Source organism: Engystomops pustulosus, chromosome 5, assembly GCF_040894005.1.
Source record: "Engystomops pustulosus chromosome 5, aEngPut4.maternal, whole genome shotgun sequence".
NCBI classification, from domain to species: domain Eukaryota; kingdom Metazoa; phylum Chordata; class Amphibia; order Anura; family Leptodactylidae; genus Engystomops; species Engystomops pustulosus.
The window spans coordinates 41,373,248-41,396,248 of record NC_092415.1 but is presented as its reverse complement, the minus strand read 5'-3'; the positions used below and the strand labels follow the sequence as shown (position 1 = coordinate 41,396,248).

Sequence of the window (23,001 nt, the reverse complement as noted above, 5' to 3'; positions counted from 1 at the left end):
AATAAGCGGCATGTGGGGCAAGAAAATACGACTCAGATATCGAAAATGGGGCTTTTTACATGCTTTGTCAACCATAAAACTGGCAGATATGGAATGGTAAATTACCAGTGTATATTTCTAATGTATGTTTTAAAAGGGTGCTTTGAGCCAAAACTAAAAATGAATCAAGGTTATAGGATATGCCTATATAAGTCTAGACTGTATTTTTGGCTACTGCTCACATTAGTGCATGAAAAATCCACCAAAAACAACCTTTCTCCAAAAAAATAAACATTATAAACTGCAATGTGATAAACAACATGGTTTGTCCATGGAGCAGAATAAAACAAAATTATGCTAAGTGACCCGGGTTAATATCCTGCAGGTTTTTCCAGTGGCTACATTGTAAAGATTGGAAGCAGCAAGAGACCCACTGCAATTCTATAAAATGTGACACCTATTTAGGAAAATTTTGAAATTTGAATTGAATGAATGATAGAAAAACAAGTTCCTGAGTTACCATGATGGAAATTAAACCGAATTTTCACCCGTTGTGATATCAACCTAAAAAAAACTTCTGATTTCAAGTGGTGATCAGATTAGATCAAAGTTCAAAGCTAGATTCTCTGCATCAGTGCTGTCTCCTGGCCTACACTCCCCACCAATGTGACCAAACCATGATATATTACATATGGCAAGTTGGGGAAAAGCAAGAAACAAAAATATAGAGAAAATGGAACTAAGAGAGTAAAATATAGGAAAAGATTAAGAAAGTTCAAGAGACAGCAGGAGACAGGACAGAGGACATAAGAGCAAGTAAAGGTGGTAACCTAATGCCGGTGCTGTCTCGTAGAGCACAGCAGTACAATACGCTCTGCAATGAACTGGCAGTAATACACAAAAACATGCAATGACAGGTTTATGGATGCCATGTGTTTATTTCATTAACGTGTAAAGAATTGAATCTTACTTGGAGGGGTAGATTTGTGGGGAAAACTGGTGTGACTGTCTGGGGCTATATCCACTGCTTCCAATTACTAAACATAGAGAAAAAAACACAAAATCAATATTAATAAACAAACTATGAACATATAATAATCATAATAAGAATAATACAAATGCTAAAATGTTGTGGGAGATTTATCAGAAGTGTAAAATTGTTCCAGTTGTGGATGGAAACCAATCAGAGCTCAGCTTAAATTTTATAAACTGCTGAGCTTTGATTGGTTGCCCTAGGTAACTAGAACAGTTTTGCTCTCACACTTGTGATAAATTTCCCCCAGTGTGTTTATTTCCATGTACATTTTATGTGATTCATGGGTTTGGTCTGCAAATCATAAAAATTTGGTGAGTTTAATTTTTTTTTTTTTTTTATATTTCAACTCATACAATTTACAATTTTTAGCATTGCTCTTTGGGGCTCAAATATTCTCACCCTATGTATTTTTCTAAGATAATGGCCCACATTTACTAAGTGTGCACATTTACTGTAGTATGCACAGTGTGCCAGATTCAGGATTTCTGGCGCCTGTTCTTCATGAATCTGGTACCCTCCTTACGGCCCCAATAGAGTGCACTACATTTTTGGTGCACCTTTAACATAGGGCATGCAACAAAATTCTGTCTGACTTTGCATGATAAAAGTGGCACACGATCCAATGGTGCACCGGAACGCCCCTTTCAGTGCTGAAATTTGTGTTGCATGAAAAATACTGCAGCCACGACACAAAACGGTCGGGTGTGACTCAAATGTGGTGCGGACACTTGTAAAATACCTGTTAAAGCAGTTTGCACCTTTGGCTGTGCACCAAGCACTTTATAATCCCTATGTATTGTAAGACTTTTTGTGCTCGCTGCCCGGCACCCATATGGTTTTGCCATGTAACTACCCTGTCTGGTTATATGTTCTATTTTTAAGTAATCTCAATAAATTTTATATTTTTAGTATTATATTGCTCACTTTTCCTTCATTGGTAGAGTATGAACATGTATGAACCCGATGACAGCAGGGCTCCTCAGCTCAGTCAACACAGCTGATGATGCACTTTATTGAGACTACTCAGAATCTGGTTTAACTTTTGTAGCATGGGACATAAATAAAAGGACATGTTTGATTGGTTGTTATGAGGCCATGATCCCTTATGACAGCACTGAACTGTTTTTTGTGATCATTGAACCATACCCATAACTGTATTGAAACTAAAAATATTGTTGGAATTTTTTTGTAAAAAATATTTCCAGATGTTTAGAATAATTGTGGCTACTTTTATTTGCCAGTTCCATTTTGATTTGCATAGAAACATACATTTCACTGTCAAGGTGTAATATATATGTCTATCTGACAAGGTTCCTCTTAATACTTCTAGAGGGTTGAGAAGTTGTAAGTGCTTCCAGGCTTACAAACATACTTGCCAAATCCCCTGTACTTGGGAATCCCATTAACATGAAGAACATCCAAGGCTTTACCTTGATGCCTCATAATATGGGTACAGATGATTTTGAGAGGTTTTGTAGTGATATGCAAAGGTTATAATATAAAGAGGTTGTGGTTCTCATACAGGTTCTATGTCTTCTATATCCAGCTGTGCAGAGTATTGCAGCCCTATCCATTTACTTGAAAAAATTCAGAACCTCTCAAATCACTAATGGCTTGTCACTAAGTTAGACCTTTAATCCTGTTAACCCATAAAACCCCTTTATTACACAAACTATACATCATTTTAAAAAATTCTTGTCGGAGAGTTGCAAAAAATTAGGAGCTGGGCTTTTGTGGTCTTTTTTAAAAAAAGAAACATGTACTTACCTCCTCCGTCGCTCCCGATGTTTTGCGCCGTGGTCCGTCTGATCTGTACTCGGGAAGCTTCCAGAGCTTCCAGCCGGCGGAGGTGGACGGCCACACCCACCTTGGCCGGCCCGAAGTCTCCCGAGCACAGCTTCTGTGTCCCTTTAAATAAGCACCGCGGCATGGAACATTGGCAGCAACAGAGGAGGTCAGTGCACATTTATTTTTTTTTAAAAACCTTCCCCAGCCTGACTCCTCATTTTTTGCAACTCTCGGACAAGCTTCTTTACTTAGCTATGGATTGAAATCCTAAATGTTAAATGTAGCTCCACTTTTTAACCTCCCCCCACATTAATATAATAATTTACTCAGAAGTAAAGAAATAACATTTCAGTAAATCAGGAGATCAATTCATGGATTCTATGTGGGCATTTACTGTATCAAGCAGGCCCATCAGCATTCAGGTCCAGTGGGTTTTTGGACCCAGACCTGAATCTGAACGTCTGCAATTGAATGTGTCCGCTCCCCCACAGGTAAGTCTTGTGATTGGTCCTGGCAAGCTTTCTCTGTGCCATTGCTGTTCTGGTTCAGTTCGGGTTCACTTATCACTAGCTGTGACTTATCTACCTTGAGAACAGAAGATCAGCCATGTAGAAATATCTAATAACTAATTTTTACATATCTTTGTAGAAGGTACTATACTATACTATACTAAGTACTATAAATCTCTAATTAATTAAAATGTCAAGAGTCATAATAAAGCCTCTAGAGCTGGATATGGAATATTGTATATAGTATATTATATGATTCGGTTAGACAGAACTGTATAACTTGTGAACTAACACGTCAGCACAGCAAAATAAATAGCTGTCATTGTGTCACATTGTGCTATGCAAACACTTAAGGAGAAACATCGGCACATTGTCAGAACCCCTTACTTACCTGACCCTGAGTAGTTGTCCAAAGATCCGTCGGCAGTCGTTGCAGTGATGTCACTGCTGCTCATTGGCTCTGTTTTAACTGAAAACATCAAAGTGATTATTACCCCGCATCGCTATTGGAATATTCACAGAATATTTGGTAATAATATAATGCATAGAAACTTAATAACGGTAAGCAGATTTATGGTGACCTTCCAATACATAGGCTGGGAATTCACTTTACATTGAAAACAAGCCACATTCTAGTGGTTTTACACAAATATAAGGAATCATTTTGCTCATATATTTTCCTTAAAAAGGTATTTCACTTTAGAATCCAATTTTTATGCATTTTATTACAGAATTTGAGTTAATTGAGTAGACTCCACTATTTACGACCCTCATCTCCTGTCCAAAGTGCGAAGTGGTTTCAAGGAATGTCTATTACTCTGGAGGACCTGTCCTGTCTAGCATTACACAGAGATTGGGAGGTATTTATTATCATGGGATTTTATGAAGTCAGTTTTGCTGGAGACTGCATTGATTTAAAGCTGTGTCAAAATTATGTACAGTTTCTAAATTTGCCTCATCTTTTAGTCAGTCCTGAAATGTTACTCCACTTTACTGGAGTACATCCATGACAATGTCTCGATTTTGATTGAGTTGATAAAGCTATCTATGGCCCCTATCCTATCTTCTTCAAAAACTGCATTGGGAGGGTTGGTTTATAAATTTTGTTAAATTTAGTGTGCCTTAAATGTCAAAATAATGGAATGAGGGCTCAATTCCAATATATTGATATAGTCATGTATTTAAATGCAAATATATTAATGGAATATGTAAAAATTAATATGTAAAAATATAAATGTAAGGCCTTGTGCACATGAAAATGTGTATATCACTAGCCCCAAATATGAGAACCAAGATTGCTTGTTTTTGGCCGTTTGCCATCGGCGTGTTATGACAGAATAAGGGATTGCCTGAGCCACTGACTCGGGCAAGAATAGGGCCTGCCCAGAGTTTTATAGCTGGATAGGTGGCTTATACACAAGAAACCACGGGTATAAACACATAGAACACATAGAAGTGCTGAAACAACTGCTAGAACACATCCAGATTTAACATTCGTGTACAAGAGGCCTAAGGAGGTGCTACAGAGAAAATTGATTGTGTTTCACAACTGATCCTAGCAGTAGTTTTTATGATCTTCTAATTTTCAAGGGGCGATCCTAGTGAGCATAGTATGTATTTTATGTCATTATCTTCTCTAAAAACTGAAGGATCTCTAAGCATCAAAATGCAATCTCAGAATTATCACTACAGTTACATAGCATGTCCAAGGAAGACGATTGCATGCTTAGACCCCTAGAGCTGTCTGAAAGCATAGATTTAAAATAATGCGGTATGACAAACATTTGCAGCTATTGGCAATCCATGGAAGTTGTTCATGAGAAACAGATGTTCACTCATCAATAGAAGCTCAGACAAGGTCATAGTGCAACACAGAGATTGATCTAGCAATTGTCATTGCTTCATTATTCTAACTTGTGGCATACTTGTCCAGACTAACAATCATCATAAACCAACCAAGAGTGATAAATTCATTTTAAAATGGAAATTGTGAAATGTCTTATTTATGGCAATCAAATATGCTGTGGCAGTATCCATAGTACAAGTGTTAAGGGTAACATTTGAGACTCATAAGGATTGTCTGGATTAAAAAAAATAATAAAGAATTAATACTCATCTTGATCCTCCAATTCCTCTTCCCATGACCACCAACATCTGTGGGTATATAGAGGGTCAAACACAACATTCTGTTGACACCAAACTTCCGCTAAAGCCTCTGGCTGTGGCCTGTATCTGGCTTTAGCAGTGGCCAGAGACCAGTGGTCATAGGAATGAAGGACCACAGTATGAATCAGTCCTGTATTATTGTTAAGCCACATGAAATGAATAGTAAAACAATTTTGAATCAGGACAAACCCTTTTAAAATGGCCACACATATTATATTAATAATGTCTGAAGGAGTTAATTTCACTAGGACAGGTGTATTATACTGTATGATGTGTATTGGGTAAGGCTGACTTAGAAAGAAGGGATGAGCATGTTGAATGCTTCCAAATGTATCTGCTAACCTAATCCCCTATCCCCATTAGAATACCTGCATGCTCAACAGAGCATATGAGGGGGGTTGGGAAGAATATCTGCTTGCGTCACAGCTATTCAAGCTACTTTTCGAGTTGTGAAATTACAAATTTTGAGCTTCCTTTCCAGACCCTTCTGCTAACTTTGTTGATCTAATATTCAAGACCCCTTTCAAGATATTATAAATTAGTTTAGACAAGTTGGTAGGCCTAATCTAAATATTAAAAATAACTCCAATTGGCTTATGTCATGTGAGGAGATCAAGAAATAAAGTTTGAGAGCTGGACTAGGTGAAGCCAGCCATGCAAAAAGAGAAAATCTGTACAGTAATGGAAGCATGAATGCCTGATAGACATTTATTGGCAATTTTGATGGAATTAGTTGACAATATAATGACTGCCAAAGTTCTATGGATCTGCCAACAAATACTTGATGTCTCCAGCAAAAGAAGTGTCCAGGGACTACAAAAATTATTATTACTCTATGTGTCATTTTTACCAGTCCATGTAGGGTTCTTTAGACAGAATACTATTTACTATTTGTAGAAGTTTCTAGATCTTCCCCTTAAATTGACATTTTTCACAAGAAAAGATTTTATAGGCAACGAGTTGGTTCACAGTTCCCGAAATAAGGTGTCACTTGTATTTATAGAAGATGGTAATATTTTCTGAAAGCCAAACATACAACCTCCTGTCTATGTAACATTTCTCCTGCATAAATAATATTGTTGTGAGGCTCCTTGTCACTAATTCTAACCTGGAATCTATCCTCCTTGTGGAGCTCATAATGGGGTTAATCATCCTTGAAGCAGACAGGACAAGACTATATAAATCCTTATGTTAAAACAATACAAAGAGAAAAGCTCTGGTTAAATCATTTATTATAAATCTCAGTATAGAAGTCTAGGTGAAAACCTTCATAGACAGAGACATAGGCTCACAATAATAAACTGCATTAGACTTGTTTCTTAAGTTACACTGGTGGTGGAATTTCACAATTCCTGTTAAATTCAAACTTAGAATAATAATAAAGGCTCCACTTCGAAGAAGTTGTTTCGTGAAGGCAACCGTCTTTATACAACAAGCAGAACCTATGATTTTGGTCTCCCTTTAGAAACATTCATCAAAACATTACATGGTAGATGAGCAAACCTAATGGTTGGCTTCGGGTTCAACCTTCATGTTTGGCTTTCTGACTCTGACATACTAGCCATGACTATTTGCTAGGGGCATCAGTTTGCCGGATTTGCTGTTCAGGATTGGCTGATCTCAACCATTGTGTAATCTATAGTCATTATTTATATTAATGATCAGCATGTGATCATAATGTACCATGCTTTTCTGCAGGAAGTAGTGGGATACAATGTGGGGAATACTTATCATAAGGTAAGACTAGACTTTGCACATCCTATTAGTTGATTTAGTTTATGCCAGGAAGATGTGCCAAAATGCTGGTGCATTAGCATAAGACATGCTTTTTTCTTAGGTCACACCCCACTTGTCATAGAAGGCATAAAAGTGTCTGTAAACCATCTAAAATCCTTGATAAATGTGGTGCAAACAATTTATTTTGTGCAAATAATGAAAAAGGTGAGGATTTATCAACACTTTGGTTTCTTCTACTTCTTTTTTTAGACTTTTTTGTCTCAAGACAAAAAAGTCTGAACTGAAACAAAAAAAGTCTCAAAAAGTAGTAGAAGAAACCAAATTGTTGATAAATTCCCCTGGGATTCACTTGTAAATAGATTGATAAATGTGCCCCAGTATGTTGCAGGAGCTTCATATTATACCTTTTCATATCATACTAAATGTAAGTAAGTAGAACCTTTTTTTTTTAAAAGACCGAAGCATTCCAAGAAGATACTCATAAGAAATGTTCATTCTACTAACAGTTATGATTCTTGTTTATCCCAATAAACCTGGTAGAAACACCTCATACATCTTGCATAGTCATTTGGTTTGAAATTTATAAGTTGAGTCCCCTTGCAACTAATATGTATCAAAAACATGAGTGCTTAAAGAGGGTTTACAGCTCAAACACATGGTTTAAGCTGTAACCACAGGAGCAACCCAAATATCACACTCCATATTGTAAAGTCCTTTTTTGGGAACATGGCATAAGTAATCAAGAACAACCCTTTAAAGCATATGTGTAAGCTGTGGCCATCTAAGTCATAAAAATTTAGACTGGAATTTATATAAAATGTATTCAGGATTATTATCACAACCAATTGGATTCTACAAAACCTTAACAATTAACTTCATATTTCCCAAGATATTAAAAAAGAAATTGTAAATGTTTTTGTAAATACTCTAAGATACCACGCAAATAAAGGCAATTTTTCCAAAATAGATATCTATCGTGCTTCTATGACACTAACATCTACAACACAGAACTAGTCTTTAGGGTTTTTATCACAGGACTTACTATCTGTATGATCTAAAGTGATTTACTTTTTGAACCGGAGCTGTATTTAAACTAAGCAAACCTGCAGCATTCCCAGCTCCATGATCTGTATAAACATAGGGCTTACATGGATATTTAAACTTAGATATATCTATGGGATATGATTTGCCGACAATAATAATGTTCTACTTTTAAAGGCGAATCAGCAGTAAAAAAAAATCAGTATAAATTATTCTATAACTTAAAGTATCATGCCCTGGCAGATTTGGTACGTCCATGATGTAAATGATGTAGTGAAGTGAGGTATCTTCATGTGTGAGTTATCTGCTACTTTCTAGTTCTAGTTGCATAATTTGACCAGCAAAACTCTCCAACTAATACGGTGGGGACAATGAACTAAGACTGGTGCGTCATACACAAGTCTTAAAACAAGGCGCCTGACATGTTGGAATTACTTAAAGGTTCTGACTGGCAAAGCACTCCTGTACTGAAACTACTTAGCTACACTAAGATGAAGCTATAACTTTTTTTCTAGAAAAATCTAAAAGATTATTTGTATCATGTTAGCCAGTGGTTAAATAGAAAAAAAGTTGAGAGTCCTCAGTTGTTGATACCTTTTATTGGCTAACTAAAAAGGACAATGATAATAGAAAGCTTTCGATATAACTTAGGTCTCTTTACCAGGCCTTTTCTTATACCATGGTGAATATACCTGAGATAATCGCGAAAGCTTGCAATTATCATTGTCTTTTTTAGTTAGCCAAAAAAAGGTATCAACAACTTAGGACTCTCAGCTTTTTTTTTATAGGAAAAGAAATACATGTTTAATGAGAATGGTTAAATGCATAGGAAACCTGTGTAGATATTAGAAGTGTCTGATGGATAGGGGTATACCAGAATGTTTTGATGGCATTTGGCGATTATCCATTAGGCAGATAATGATCAAGTTAAAACCTCGAGCAGTGAACTAGTGAAAATAGAGGTTATTTTAAAAATATATCAGTAAGAAAATCCCTCGAAAGTTTGTTATAGATTTCTATTATTTCTATATTGCTGTTATAGTGTTTTGTGTTAGTAATATACATGCTATGTTTTTTTTTTAGTTACATTCCCTGCCCTTTCTGATTTGCAATACACAATACATTCCCTATAGGAATATATTGGCTGAATATATGTTGGAGCTTGATGTTAGCAGATTGGACAGATTGACCAGATTGAATTAAATCATCAATCTAATTAATAAATAATGCAAACAGAGATAATAAAAGATAAAAGATGCTCTAATCTAATAAGCTAGCTGGACAAGGATACATTACATGATTTCTGTATCTCCACAACATACATTATACTAGATTCTATTATTAAACGGTAAAACCTTACAGGGAGTCTGCCATTCTATAACAACATTGTGTAGGGCACTAAGTAAGCTTTCAAAACACAACTTCTATGTTGCCCTGCTATCTATTTTTATCTTGAACAAATTAATTTTTGTAATCAGGGTCATATTCCCATTTTATGCTTTCTTTCTACTGTAGATGTCAATCACTTTATAGGATCGATGTTGGCGACTACAATTCTACAATTTGCCCTCTGAATAGCAATAGACAGATTCATCCATGAGAACAATGCTGTGACAAAAGATAGCCATAAATTTCAGATTTTCAGAATAATTTGCCAATCAAATACTTAGGATAGACCAAGTTACTGATCAAATTAAAAGTGAACCTGCTACCATAGTATCTAAAATATATGGCCTACTCCCCATCTACATAGGCACACTTGGCCAAGCTGACCAGCCAGAAAGTAGTAGAAAAGGTAGAAAAAGTAGTAGAAGAAAATACATGTGATGATAAATCCCGGCAAAATAGTCAACTTATTGCAAAACTCAATCCTACTTTCCAGGGAAAAATTACCTGAAGGGATAAAAGAGTTACCCTCTTACAAACTAGGTGATCCAGCTAGAGATCATTTCACAAGGTGTTATTGGGGACCTATGTTCTAGAACTAGATATAAGTCCCAGTGCTGTGATTTTGGGGCACCATTGGCTCCTAAGGTACAATAAATACAGTTGGTTGATCTCATATAATCACATCCTGCTTAGGTTGAGGAAATTGATCTCAGAGGGGTTTCAGAAGACCATTCATAGTAAATGGATATCATTATGTCCCACCAAAACTGGCCAACCATTTGATGTGTATGAGGAAAGCCAAACTTTCACCCAACTGTAGATGTCAAGTATAGAAATTGACAGTTATATTGAAAAGGTAGCTGGCAATGACTAATTCTTCTCTCACTATAGTTTGAGCTAAGGATGGAGGGGCATGAACAGATTCACAAGAAATAGCAAGCAGCTAAGTAAGCTTTTAGCCAACAGCTGAAGTGTAAGCTTTAGTATTATAGAAATTATTGCATTATGGGTACATGCAGAGTATCGGCACACATTGAGCTTTTCATTAACTCTTTAATTTCTACCGGCACAGATTAATTTTTTTATTAACTCTTTAATTTTTATCTTAATTTTTGGTTGGACATAGGGAAATCCTTGCACTATTGCCATACAAATAAGGACAACAAAATACAGAATGTACACACACCATTAGGACACAACTCCTGATTTGATTATTACATGCAAATAAATATTTTAATGATGTCTCTGACTAGTGAAATGTCATGCAATGCTTACTGCTATTATTATATTTGTTCATTAATCGTACACGAACCTTCAGTGGTCTGTGTACTATCACATAGCAACCAGTCTGCAGTTTTTAGAAGAGTCATGATGTCCCCTGAAGGCAAAAGGCAAACAAAAGAACCCATTCGGGCATTATTTCAAGCAGATCTTCCTTTAATAATATTACTTTGTGTAAATAATGCATTATTTGGACATGCTGGGATCTGGCTGCCCTACGTGTACTTTAGCCTAGAAAGACTGTTTGAGAACATTTCTCTATAAAGAATGTACAGTATGAAAAATATAAAACAAACCACAGCTTTGAAGTGTTCGTGTAAGCAAATATAAAAAAATAATGCATGCAAACAAAAGCTTCCAGCTATTAGAGCTTTACTGTACATCTACGTGTAATGTAAAGAACAGACATATTTATCTATGGAAATGTGTTAGCTGTTTGTAGATACTAACCAACAGACTGTAACAATCTCAGTACAGTTTTATTGAATTTTTCTGGTGGGGGAAGGGGCTTCTATTTTATGAGGATTGGACAAATAATTATAACATTATATAAGGAATAAAAGAAAGTTAAAGAAAAACTAAGAAACATTGCAAAAAAAAGTATAATGTTTATAAGCAAAACGAATATCGAATCTTTAAAGGAGATTTGTATCATTGAGTTATGAGTGTTTTTTATGCTTTCAAAATCCAATTAGAGAGGCGAGAAAGAACTAATAAAATTAAGCATCTGTTTAGGACGTATGAAAAATATTTGCACACTAATTGTCATCCCTTAATTTTATTTGTTTACAAAATAATAGATTAAGATTCTAAGCACTTAAAAATTATGGTAATAAGTTAAACTACTGCAACGTCTGAAGAGAAGTTTCACTACAACAGTGACATGTAGCAGCTTGGAAAAGGTTAACTACAAAGAATAAGTAAAATCATAAAAATTCAACTTTAACTGAACTGCATTTTTTTTTAAACTTTATTTGAAACAGCGAAGAACAGTGAAATGCTGGCAAGGGCTTCCCAAACTAACATCGCAGAACCTTACAGATATCATCTGAAGAATTTTTATATGAAAGTTACACATAAAATCTCACTGTAAGAATCAAGGATTTAAGTATGGAGATAATTGTACTGCTAGGGCAGATTTATATCTATTTACATCACATCTTTTGAGTTATAAATCATGTAAAATGAGAATCTTTCTCCAGCTTTGAATCATGTGGAGAGATCACAGTGACCTTATACTTATCAGGGCCTGGATTTATGCAGCATGTTATTAATGTTATATTCTATTCCATATAATGGTAGAATCTTAGCATGGGTCAGTAAAATCTTGGGGACTTATCACTATAAACCCAATAAAAACATAAAAAGGTGATAAAGTAATTATAAATTAAACTGTAAAAAAAATGAAATATGCAAAAATGTGAGGAAGCTAAATGACAGGGTAAATATCTGGATTTTGTCAGTAGTCACATCACACATGGAAGAAAGGAATGCATATAAAATATCTATATATTCTTAGAATATCTAAAAGACAAATACTTAAAATCCTAGTATAACGTGATTGAAGTAATGCATGGGTAGTGCTGTTCAAGTGAAGTAAAAAATAAACTGAAAAGTTACCCCCCAAAAAATCTCAGTCTCTTAATGACTGAGATATTTTTGTTGTTGTGAACCACCGGTGCTGAGGAAACAGTAGGCCCTCTGTTACAATATGGTACAATAATCTGTATGGTTTACAATAATCTGCCAGACAAAAGACAAGAAATATAAGAAATTGGGAACAACTACAAAGAGGCATCTCACAGTTTTAATCTCTCACTGAACTAAGACAAAAGGGACCTGCATCTTATATTAAATACTATTAGATGAAAGGGGGGCATGGGGGGATGTAAATCTGTCTTTGGAAACATCTAGTGTACTTCTGGGGTGTAATCCATGTACTTTGGTGTACCCTCATACCCTAAAACACATACTAATGTGTTAACTGGATTCCTAGAAAATTGATTCTGGTATGTAGAGATGGGACTTAAGAGTGACTTAGATCTGTGGGCATCACATAAGCACAATCAATGAAAGGAAATTTACCACCAGGATCAAGGATTGTAAACCAAGCACACTTACATGCAGGAAGGATCTATAAAATTGTGCAGATTAGCCTGATAGGCTCCGGGCTCATTTAACGTCTATGGAGCCCCGATCCCCTGAAGCTCATTTGCATGATTTTGAAAGCCTTTGAAAGTGCATAAGGATCTAAAAGAGGAATGGATCCTAACAGATGGAACACATACCTGCATGTAAACATGCTTGTCTTACAATACCTGATTCTGGTGGTAAATTTACTTTAAATAGTAAATACACAGTGAATTCATTTAGTGACAATTTTTCATATGCTGACACTCTGAAATATATTGTTCTAATGTTATTTAAACCTCACTGCCTAAAGATGGCTAGTCAAATTCAATTACGGTCAGCTAACCATACATGTAGTGTCCTTCAACTCCAATTGTATATGTTGGAGAAAGAAGGATCGGACAGTTGTATTTCAACATGCCCAATCCTTCTGTTCCCAGGAGAGAGAAACATTCACTAAAGGTATCTGACAACTTTCTATTTCCTTTTCACCTTTTTAATATGTGCATATTCTGCCAAGCTAAGGGTGCATGTAAATAGGATGGTCAGGAGTTTCCAAAAGACAGCTATATAAAGTAGGTAAATGGTGAGTCCAGCAACCAGACAGGTATGAGGACAAATAGTGAAGATAAAAACTGAAGTTTACTTTATCCTTTAAAAATGATTAAAAAGAGGTGGAAAAACTGATGCGTTTTGAACTAAGTACTTAAGTTTCAAACTTAATCAGCACAACTTCAAAACTTCAGTTTTTATCTTCACTATTTGTCTTCATAGCTGCCTGGCTGCTGGATTCACCATTTACCTTGTTTGATGATGCACTGATCCGGCTGAACACGTGCACCGGCATACAACACGTGGCTGTCTGAATTGGGTGATTTGAAAAAACTTTTCTTTTTCTTGTCTAACTATATAAAGTGCATGGCTAAAAGGGGTTGACCCCACACATGTTTATCCATGCACATCTCTGTGAGTAGGACTCTCAATTCAAATTCTCCCTTCTAAGGGGGTGTTCTCAGATGGTTTACATACATAATATCTGGTCTGGATAAGGGTGTGGTCTTCTCAAATAGGCAATCTGAGAGATTTCACTTTAATTTAAAATTGTGATTTCGAGTAAATGTTCTTGATAAAAGAAACTCAGGTTTTAGAGTTTCACTTTTTTATAGGCCCCAATCCAAACATTACAATCATCATGACCTCCTTACAGTTCACATGTAACGTTCTACTACAAATTTTTTTTATGACTAATTGCATAACTGTTAACTGCTATATGTTTCTTATATTAGTAAGCTTATGACCCAGCAACATCAATGACATGTAAGACTGCTTAGGAAGCATAACTAAATCTAAGAAACATCTGCTCTTGGGGGTCTGCAGAGTTGACCATTTGGCTAATAAAATGGTGTGGTGATAATGAGAAAACAATGTTTGCAAGTCAACAGTGTCTAAAATTTAGCATATTGTGCAGATAAGTTAATGATTTTATAAATTTGAATAAAATAATATATTTTTATTTGACTAATATCTATTTATACTATTTGTGTCTACTTCCCGGTAACTGGATTGTTGAAAATATTCTTAGTAAAAATGCACATTTAAATCTGAGTCACACAAAATTTAAGAAGATATTTAAGTGCATATTTTACATGAACTTCCTCAATGAAATGAAGTAAAATTAGCATGAAATTATATCAAGAACTTCCCGAAATAATATAGTCAACCATTCGTGGAAAGGATACAACAACAAAGCATCTAGTAAAGGGCAACAATTGGTAAACCAATGAGTTTTTTTAGAAGCAATATACATATGAATATCTTTTAGAATACGAAAATTGTTCACATGAACAATTTTATAATTAAAATCACTGACAAAACTGGCAGATAAGGGAGGGAATATAAAATACCAACGTGATCTTGTGCAAATCGGCATGTGATTGGCTCTACTCTGCCGATCATGTCATAACTTGGATGACATTTTTTGCAGACTTTGGTCAGCTGTTGTCCATCATGAACAAACCCTCACATGTCACTTTCACATGCTCATCCAATTGTATTATATATATTACCTCTGTGGTTGTAACATATGTTGTATTGATTATGTGGATGACCAATATTAGTTGGCTATTGATAGGTCAGTTATTCCAGATGTCCCCCAAAAGTGTGTAAAATTCTCACAAAAAACCTTTTTTAGTCAAACAAGACTACCAACCTGGAGTGACGCTTTAGATTTACTATTTATCAGGAATATTTCTTGCCTGCCACTGACCAGATGGACACCTTAAGGTCCTAGATCATAACAATCCACAGGTTGTAGAATATTTGACGTCATCGATAGTATCCACCAAAGAAACAATCTGCACCAACTAAATTCTACTTAGCTATTTATCTCATCTGACCTGATTCCTAACATCTCATTATTTTGTCCTCCACATATTCTAACCAAAGTTCTTTAAGTCCAACAAATACTTAATTAATGGCCATAAAATATCCTACAAATATTGGGATCTGCAGTGCACATTAGATAGAATATATTTTTTATAGCCTTTGATGCATTATACTTATATACTAGTGATTTAGGGGTTGTCTTAACACCTTTTAAAAAAAATCAAACATTAAAAAATATAATTCAAACCATTGAAAACCCCCACATACAAAACTGGAATTGTGCACATTTTATTTTAATTCTTTGAAGTTTTTCTTTATAGTAACTACATTGTTTGATTTTGTTTCCGGAATACAAAAAAATCATCACTAGAAAATACCATAGTCAGATGCCACTATTTTCATGCCACTTACCTTCTGTGCCATTTGGTGTCATGGAATTGTTGTTTATGTGTGAGTTATCAAGGCTTGTCCCACTGGGAGAATCACTACTTCCACTAAGTCGACTATGAGGACTAGCTAGATCCTGCATTTCCATAGACCTGAAATGAAGCCAATTTCAGCCATGAATACAATGGACAGCTATCATAGCTAATCCTCCCCCCTTGCTCCACCACAGAAACAATCTATTAGTGCATTGCTGTACCATATGTTCAAGGCTCCATAGCATAAGAAACACAGCCTGTTGCTTGTGCTTTGCAATAATCAAGTAGGATTTTGCTATTGTGTTGTCTGAAATCTTTAAGCAGATGGTGAAATCTAAAACATATCCTATAATATAATGAGGCCGAACATAAATATTATTTATAGTCAACCGCATAAGAGTGTTAGTTATAATAATAAAATATTAGGAGTTATTAAGCTATTGTTGTCTAATTATTTTTTTTTATTATTTTTATTATGCCTCCTAATTCAATTTGTTTACAATTTGGAGCCTAGGTTCTAGAACCTTTGCATTGCTTTTGTATGTTACTATTACTTTCATAATACAATTGTTACAGAACATTCGTTATTTTTTATATTTGTTTTCTTTAGAATTCTAATTAATACAAATGATCAGCTGCTGCGTTTTAAGGATATCTCGCCAGCCTGTGACCAATGTGCACTTTGAACGTGGTATTGTAATAACCCTCCTCCTCCCTTCATATAGATAATTATCTGCATTATCAGCCTATTAGAGCAAACAGCTTACTGTCATTGAATTAGCCCTCAGCACTCACAGGCTGCCATGATTTATCATCCAATTGTGTTTTAAAGGGTCTACAAACACTTGAAGCAATTGATGTTGCCTACAGTCCTGTGACAGCAAATGGGGGTATTCATGATGCACGTGTTTACTCTGGCAAACTAGCTAATTGTTCCCTCCGTTTCCGTTGAAACAAATGCAGCATTAAAACATTATTATGTCTGCTCGGTTGTTTGCTTTGTGGATTATATAAAGCGTGCCCAATTGAAAAGGGCTAAGACCAACATACAAGTGAATCCATACAACTATTTTACTACAGGGCTCAGCTGTCACTAAGGCAATGGGACTGCATCACAATAAGTGGCAGCACAAAGCATTTTAGACTTTCTGTACACATAGGGAGAAAATAAATAATAGTTCCAATCCTTGGATATGTACAGATTATGATATACGTTGTATGGAGGACTATGGTTTTACAAAACTGTCAAAGCACAGATGTAGCAATCATAATAATAGTAATAATAATAATAATAGTAACAATAGTAATTAATAATAATACATAGTTTGTTCAATAAAATAAAATAATTCACCCATGCATTAATGCACATTGTTGTGCAGCTTTTTAGATGGTTATTTGCATTTGCTTTTTAATGACAGTGCTAGTAATATGTGATATAACTATATTTGTAATCGGAACTATAATATTAAATAGGTCATATTAATTATAATATTATATCATATGATTTTGGTTTAGAATAAAGTATATATACTATATATCATATATATGATATTATTATAATATACTCTTTGTTATAGTGATAAATCACCAAATACCAGCTTTTGATATAGAAATTTCTATATTATCTATTTAATATTTATTTATCTATCATATTTGCAACACAACAAAATAAAGAGTAAAAGTAAAAGTAAATTCAAAATTCAAAAAAATATTGGATATTTTAGTAGGTCACAGATTTCAGGGTAAAAAAGCAGGTAGTAGATAGTAGTAGATAATAGTAGAAACATACTAAATGGAAAGAAAAATTCAATGATTCTTACCTTTGATAAGGAGAAACCGCAACATCTGACCTGATTTCTAAGCTGCTTTCTTTGATACCTAGAACATACAAGTGGCGTTATTATAATATCCAACTCCAGCCTGAATTGGTGGTCACGCTTGAGCCCCGCTAGACTGATACTAGACAGAAGCTACACATAGAAGAAGACACTGTGGCAGTAGAGTCATTTTGTCTTCATGTTAGAAGTCTGAAGTGTGGATTCTCCCTGCTGTTCCCCTCCTCTTTCTCCCCGTCAGGGGGAAGGCGGCCAAATGGCAGGGATAGTGATTCATCATTGGTCTATGACAGCTGCAAAATGGATTACCCCTCCCCCAATCAACATGCAAAGCAGTTTTTCTAAGGTAGCCAGGACAAGGTGCATGGATAAGGTAGCTATTAACAATAATCATGCTGAACAGAAGTAGATGAAGCATTAAACCAAGAGCAGCATCCTTGAAGTATCTCTCATCCCTTGTGCTCCTTGTAATCTATATCCCCTTAGACACTTTAACGCTTGACAGTACGATAACTTTATCATCTAGCCTTCTTCGTACAAGTCATCTAAAAACCTATAGGCCAATTTCCAGGATCCGTAAGAGGAAATGGCTTGAATGGGGCAGTAATTTGTGATGTGATTCTACAGTCCTTCTATTTTACTCGCCCTAATTGGGCAAACCTGAAAACCGCACATGAGGTAAACACCTAAAATGCAATGTAAACATCTGTAGATTTCGATGTTGTTTAATCAGGACTTGCCTTAGAAAACCCATACACTATGTTTTCTTTCAGCGAGAGGATGACTCAATTTCTGCCTATTTGTATAAGTGAGTTTGCAATTTGTATGTATATAATAGAGCAGTGAGGCTTCTCCTCTCTCTTTTGTGTGCGCTATTGTGGATCTCACGCATATTGCCTTCAACTTGGATGGAGACAGACTTAGAGATTGGATCTCGGGTGAGTTTGGTGAGAAGGTTTGGGAGATCAGTAGCTTGTTGATGATATGCATTACTGCAGGCAGTGTATACAGCAAACAGGTGATAAGGACCAAGGTGTAGAAAGACTTCTGGCTAAGGAAGCACAAACAAACTTTTCATAGGTAACAGGAACGTATTGTCTATAGGCCTGCACCCAGAAACTTTGATGTATGCCTTCATTCATACCCAACTGATGGCTCTTTGAAGCTTTCAGCACAAAAGATAGAGAAGAGGAATTTTAAGTGCAATATAGTCCATCAAGAAAATTTCACTTTTTTCGACCTTTTACTAATGAGTATTACTTTCTAAGCAGTTCTTCAGCAAGAGTGGCTAATTTGACGAAACCTTCTACCTCCCCCGTTTCATCCATATACTACTTTTTGTGAATCATCTAATAATATTCCTTACAAAGTAACATACATTCCCCATACTCCCCTGTATCTGAAATGGATTATTTAAGATATTGTTATGAATAATACTTATTGTCTATGTAGAAGCTTATAGATTGTCACGTGTATTCTTATAAATAAGGAGAGATATAATATTTAAATTTTTTCAGGTAACTGTGCATGTAGTGATCGATGTGTGTGTATATAGTTATACAATGAGAGATAAATAGGTAAATAGATAGATAGATACATAGATAGATAGATAGATAGAGGCATCAGATATTTAGAAATATACATAATCTAGCCCTGTATATTAGTTAAACCAACGTAGTTATAAAATGGAAAGAACATTTTAAAATAACATAATGATAGATGGCTAAGTAGATAGCAGATAATAGATACCTACTGTACATGCATAATATTTAGATATATAGTAGTTAATAGAAAGATACTGTAAATAAAAGATAGATATAAATTGTATATATATTCTGTAGAGCAATAAATAATAGATCGATTGATAGATTGATAGATAGATAAAAAGGTAGATATTCTAAATAAAAGATAGATAGAAAGATAGATAGATAGATACTGTAAATAAAATATAGATAGATAGATAGATGGATACAGTAAATAAAATATAGATAGATAAATAGGAACTGTAAATAAATTCTGCAGATCAGTAGATAATAGATAGATAGAGTAGATGGATTATATATGGGAGCTAATGCCGAGTGGCACGATGTGAACAAAACCAATCATATTGGAATATACCAGGCCTAGACAGACTTCATCTAAAATTATAAATGGGCAGCATCTACCTCTAAGTAAAAGGCAAAAACTATGGTCCCTAAATGTATACATGTTACTCAAAGGACCAGAGTTTTTGCTTATTACTTTGGAGTGCATTCTATTTTTTCATTTTGTGGATGGATTACATAGATGATAGATACATGATAGAGAAATAGGTTGTATATATGGATTGTGCACTCATTCCACAGATATGTATAAAGAGGTTAACCCAACAAAACTCTCCATCAAACATACAAACACACATTCGCAAATACAAAAACAAATCTCGCCAATTACGTATCTATCTGTATATTTTATAAAAGAAAACAAGGCATCCAAGTGCATTTAGATCGACTATTTAAACCATGTGTTCTGTGTTACCAGATTAAGAAGAAATGACTCCTTAATCAAAATAACTTTAAGACAACTAATCCTCACTTAGGTTGGTCAGCTGAATCCACATAGTGGCCCAGAGAAAATAAATGGACTCTTAAGAATGTGAAGGCAGACAACAATTAGACACAGATGTGAGCAAAATTAGTTACAGTTTACAAAATGCTACACTTCACATACTCACCACCCCAACCCCCCTCATATGCTCCCTGTTCATGGTAAAAAATTATGATGTCGACGAAGGGGGGGGGGGGGGGGGGGCAGCAGAAATCTAGACAGGGAAAATTCATCTCTGGGTAGTGCTGACATGTATTTTTTCACCACTGTAAGTGTTATTCTAAAGTGATCCCACACTTATTGCTTGATAAGTGATAGACACATGGACCGTTTCCATATACACAGGAACCTAAAAGCTTAATACATGAAAAAAAATAATATATAAGGGCCTCTAAGATCTAATATTGCATAAGATCTGCATTTGCTCGTGGCGTCAGCACCCAGCCTCTGACACAGGGAAGAGACCTCCAATATAAATTTCGGACTAGCTAATTCTCGTACTGATTAGTTAATCAGGTAGTTAAGTCGCCTGTTTTTACTAATTAAACACATAATTCATCACAGATGGAAATTTCTCTGATTGGCTGAATCATTTTTGTTAACCTCTCTAAGGCTGGTAAAAATTAAAGGGGTGTTCCAAGGCCCTGTGGGGACGGAGGGGTTAAACTTTGCCTGGTATCCCACCAATCCATTGAATAGCCACATTAAATCTGTTAATACCATGCACTTCAACCTCCCAAAAATTATTTCCAGAAGGCAGACTTTGCTACGCGAGATCATCAAACAAGACTTTAGGTTCACATTTTCTCACATTTTCCCTACCACAGAGCTCAGGATGCGGAGGAGAATTCATGACTTTTACAGTGTTTATTATACTTTGTAAAATTACGGAATCAAACGCCTCTGACAGCAAAACGTCGGATCAGGCCAGAAAAACTTAATAACGCTCTGTGAAACGTAAACTGTAAATGGGAAAGGATTTGAAATTTCAAAGCAAAAGCAGAATCTACACAAATTATGGGTTTTGAAGCCTTGTATTTTTGCTTACTTGAAGCTTTTTTTTATAAATTACTATAATTTGAAGTATTTTTTTTCCCCCAAAAGCAAGGAGATTTTTCAAAATGGAAGCAGCAGCCTTATCAAAATAAATGCAGCTGACGTAAAAAGTAAGTGGTTTTTGTCGAGTTGTATTTTTTATCTCTCCAAAGAAAACAGGTCGTTTTCTGCAGATGAAAATCATTTATTTAATAATTATATCTGAAAAATAAACTGCTGACAAAGATTTTCATTGACTATGGTATTTATGAAGCTATAACTGTAAAATTGGAATTATTTTATTTTTTTATTTTAATTGCATGTAAATTTTAATAAATTTCACCTACTGATCTGTCTGTTAAGCTATATTTTTGGTAACTATATAAATTAATTATCCGATTTTGTGCGCAGTTTAATAATATCAACATAATATCAAGCAGGATTATTGTTAATACTGTTAAATTTAAAACGGTACTGGTCTTGATATTAAAAATTTTAAATTTCAAATGTATTATAGAGATATTTTGTGAAAGAAAGAAGTAGATTTTTTTTTATAAGAACAATAAATGGATTGGAATATATGAACAAAATTTTACGATTGCTATTACTATCTCTAAAAAGGAGAATAAAATAAGAATGTTTCAAAAATGTATGAATGTGGTGTGTATGTATTCATCTGATTCTTGTTTTCATAAAAAACATAAAAAAAAAATTTGAAAAATAAAATAGTCAATAAAGTTCTAACTATGTTTTGTTTGTAGGCATAGAATAGCTGAAACCTTAAATTGGAAAATTTTTGCTTAAAAGTTATCAAAAAGCTGCGTGGTAGTGATGTCTATACTCACTGTAGTTTAGGAAGTCATTCGGGGTTGTCTTCAGCTTTCCTCCCACACAATTGCTATAAAAGGAGATTCCCGGATAAAATTGAGCAGAGTTTTAGTTTGCACTGTCCTGGAGCAAACATCAGAGCTCGGAGTCCCTACTTCCAGAGAGTAAAACCAGAATAAAATAGTTAAAAATCCTGATTAAAGTCCCAGGCATTGAAGCCGAGCTGCTGCGGGAGGGAGATTTGGGGAATGAAGCTTCCACATGGAGGTTAGGAGCAGGAGCTGGCAGGCTGCTTGTTGCACTGCAGCTCTGAGCCTCTGGCCATCACACTGTACACTCAAGTCAGTTTCTTCCTCTGTAAATAAGATAAAATCTCAGATCCTTAGACAAAGAATCCTCTTCCCTCCTATTTGTTTGGTTTCTCAAGTAGATCTGCCCATGTAGCCGGAGGGCTTTTTTTCTCCCTTTGGAAGGCAAACCACACCAATTCCCTTGTTCGGATCTTAGCGGTTGAAATATAACAATTGGACAGAGTGATGGTGTGCTGGAGTACTGAGTCAACCTTGGAGCTTCAGAAAATTGTATTATGTAAATGAATCCATAGCTGTGTCTCGGTGTACAGCTGTGCGTAAAAAAAAAAACGCCTAGGCAAAGTCGTCCGTCAACATATTATGAACTTCTTCTGTGGCTTCCCCTTGATGGTTGCATTAAGAAACAACACCTCCTCGGATGCTAACCCTATTCCTCTGATTTAACTTTGGATAGATAAGATGGTTAGATTTAACAGACAAAGTCATCTGTCTTTGCTATCAGTACCTTGCCTGTAATTGTAATCTATTAGCCAACCAATAAAA

General features: G+C 35.2%; 1 protein-coding gene across 8 annotated transcripts in view; it reads right to left on the bottom strand.

Annotated features, from left to right (window-relative positions):
• The window catches only part of EYA1 (EYA transcriptional coactivator and phosphatase 1), a 70,735-nt gene extending 47,939 nt beyond the window's left edge, over positions 1-22,796 (bottom strand). For 4 of the 8 annotated variants that reach the window (XM_072151730.1, XM_072151733.1, XM_072151732.1 and 1 more), the window contains exons 1-4: positions 17,684-17,940; positions 15,853-15,980; positions 3,704-3,781; positions 950-1,016 (exon numbers count right to left, since the gene is read on the bottom strand). In XM_072151730.1, the coding sequence (XP_072007831.1) occupies positions 950-1,016; positions 3,704-3,781; positions 15,853-15,976 (269 nt within the window). In that variant the 5' untranslated portion in view covers positions 15,977-15,980; positions 17,684-17,940. Of the gene's footprint in view, positions 1-949; positions 1,017-3,703; positions 3,782-10,957; positions 11,024-15,852; positions 15,981-17,683; positions 17,941-22,164 lie in introns of those variants that run through there. The other 4 variants (XM_072151735.1, XM_072151737.1, XM_072151731.1 and 1 more) reach the window with 3 other exon arrangements.
• Between the last annotated feature and the right edge of the window lie 205 nt (positions 22,797-23,001).